Raw genomic sequence first — 2,426 nt, 5'->3', positions numbered from 1 at the left:
TGGTAATATAGTTTAATGCTTTTAAAAAACGAGACCTAAGAGACTGCTTCGGAATTAAGTAGTGATGGGCCTTTTCAGACCAGCAAGTCTCCAGTTAGAATTTGAATGTAGCTTCTGCTTTACTGGCTCATGAGATCAGTGTGGCCTAAATAGATGCATTAAACTTTGGTTAAATTTCTTTTCACGTATATTACAAATCTTGAAACTACTTGTCTGTCTTTCTGTCTGCCTCTTATTGTGGCAGTGACTGCATGTGGTGAGTAATGGACTTCATGTTTCCTTCTTAGAAATTAATGGGTAAGAAGTGGACCGAGAAAGTTCTCTCTATGTCTGCTCTAGAAAAAGGACAGGACTAGAAAGCAGTGATTTAATCAGAAAGAACTTTTCCATAATTACACAGTAAAACTATAGAAGTACTGGGATCTTACATCGCTCACATGCTTACTCTGTCTTGAAGTATTAATAATTCCTACGTTTAATAGAAGAGGCTTAAAATGAATAAGAATATTTGAAACTGTAATCTGTTGGATAGGATAATTAGCTTTTAAACATTTTGTAATCACTGTTAATTTTAGTCAAATTTAGAGTGAATTGTCTACTCTGGAAAACTAGGTTAATATGGTTAAGAGTGACTATTTTCCTTGTTTTTTTCTTTCTCTAAAAAATGTAGGCATTTCAGTAGAACCATGGAGGAACTGGTTCATGATCTTGTCTCAGCATTGGAAGAGAGCTCGGAGCAAGCTCGAGGTGGATTTGCTGAAACAGGAGACCATTCCCGAAGTATATCTTGTCCACTGAAACGTCAGGCAAGGAAGAGGAGAGGGAGAAAACGGAGGTCGTATAATGTGCATCACTCGTGGGAGTCTGGTCACTGCTTGAGTGAAGGCTCTGATTCCAGTTTAGAAGAACCAAGCAAGGACTATAGAGAGAATCACAATAATAATAAAAAAGATCATAGTGACTCTGATGACCAAATGTTAGTAGCAAAACGCAGGCCATCATCAAACTTAAATAATAATGTTCGAGGGAAAAGGCCACTATGGCATGAGTCTGATTTTGCTGTGGACAACCTCGGGAACAGAACACTGCGCAGGAGAAGAAAAGTAAAACGCATGGCAGTAGATATCCCACAGGACATCTCTAATAAACGGACAATGACCCAGCCACCTGAAGGTTGTAGAGATCAGGACATGGACAGTGATAGAGCTTACCAATATCAAGAATTTACGAAGAATAAAGTCAAAAAAAGGAAGTTGAAAATAATTAGACAAGGACCAAAAATCCAAGATGAGGGAGTAGTTTTAGAAAGTGAGGAAATAAGCCAGACCAATAAGGACAAAATGGAATATGAAGAGCAAAAAGTCTCAGATGAGCTCATGAGTGAAAGGTGACTTTTATATTCTCTAAATATAAAAATATTTGTCTCCAGTGTTTGTGGTTGAATGTGTTTTATACTTTAATTAATTCTATTTTAAAATAATTATACATTGTAATAATGCTAGTAATACTATTATATTAACTATGGTTATATTTCCTTATAATTTATGTTGTTTAGCACAAAGCAAAATTGCTTATTTGATTTACACAAAATCTTTTGATTGTATTATAATGACTTAATTTTCAGTTACAAAGAGAAAAGGAAATGGATTTTCAGTGGGAAAAAATGTGCTTTTGAATAACAGCATGTTTGTAATTCTTAGAATTGGATATATAATTATTTATTTATGTAATTATAGAGCTTTAGCCTTTGGTGCTTTTTAGAGTGTCATTAGTCTATCCTGATTCCTGAGAATCAGAAGTTTATACCACTTTGACATGAGCGTGGCTTGATACAAAGAGAAAAGGAAATGGATTTTCAGTGGGAAAAAATGTGCTTTTGAGTAACAGCATGTTTGTAACTCTTAGAATTGGATATATAATTATTTATGTAATTATAGAGCTTTAGCCTTTGGTGCTTTTTAGAGTGTCACAATTCATTAGTCTATCCTGATTCCTGAGAATCAGAAGTTTATACCACTTTGACATGAGCGTGGCTTGATATTTTAAGGTCTGTAGCTTGCTAGGAATTCTGATTACTTATGAATTGTAAAACCCAATTTATAGTCTAGAAAGACCTGATTTTGTCATTAGAAAAATAGGAAAAGCAATGAATCTCTGACAGCTAGTCTAATCTGTCCATTCTAGAAAGCAGGTATAATACAATGATAATTGTTAAGTACTATTTTGACAGCATCAAAAGGTAAGTAGTTGTTTTACACCAAAGTGATGCTACTTGCAGGAAATGAGAAAATGTTGACACTGTTTATCCTTTCAGGCATGAGTCCTTAGAACAAAATGCTAAATATGAGCCAGAAAAAAAATTCCTTAAATATAGTCTGGGAAATAGTATGTGACTTTTAATTTGTAGGGTTGGGATCATTTTAATC

At 34.4% G+C, this 2,426-nt stretch overlaps 1 protein-coding gene across 1 annotated transcript in view; it reads left to right on the top strand.

Annotated features, from left to right (window-relative positions):
- The window catches only part of LOC105826930 (G patch domain-containing protein 2), a 21,233-nt gene that overhangs the window by 8,604 nt on the left and 10,203 nt on the right, over positions 1-2,426 (top strand). The window contains exon 2 of the mRNA XM_012664947.1: positions 671-1,387. Coding sequence (XP_012520401.1) covers positions 671-1,387 — 717 coding nt within the window. The remainder of the gene's footprint in view (positions 1-670; positions 1,388-2,426) is intronic.

Source organism: Propithecus coquereli, unplaced genomic scaffold (assembly GCF_000956105.1).
Source record: "Propithecus coquereli isolate 6110/MARCELLA unplaced genomic scaffold, Pcoq_1.0 Scaffold94, whole genome shotgun sequence".
Taxonomy (NCBI): domain Eukaryota; kingdom Metazoa; phylum Chordata; class Mammalia; order Primates; family Indriidae; genus Propithecus; species Propithecus coquereli.
Note: the sequence above shows the minus strand (reverse complement) of the source record. Positions and strands in the feature narration are given on the sequence as shown.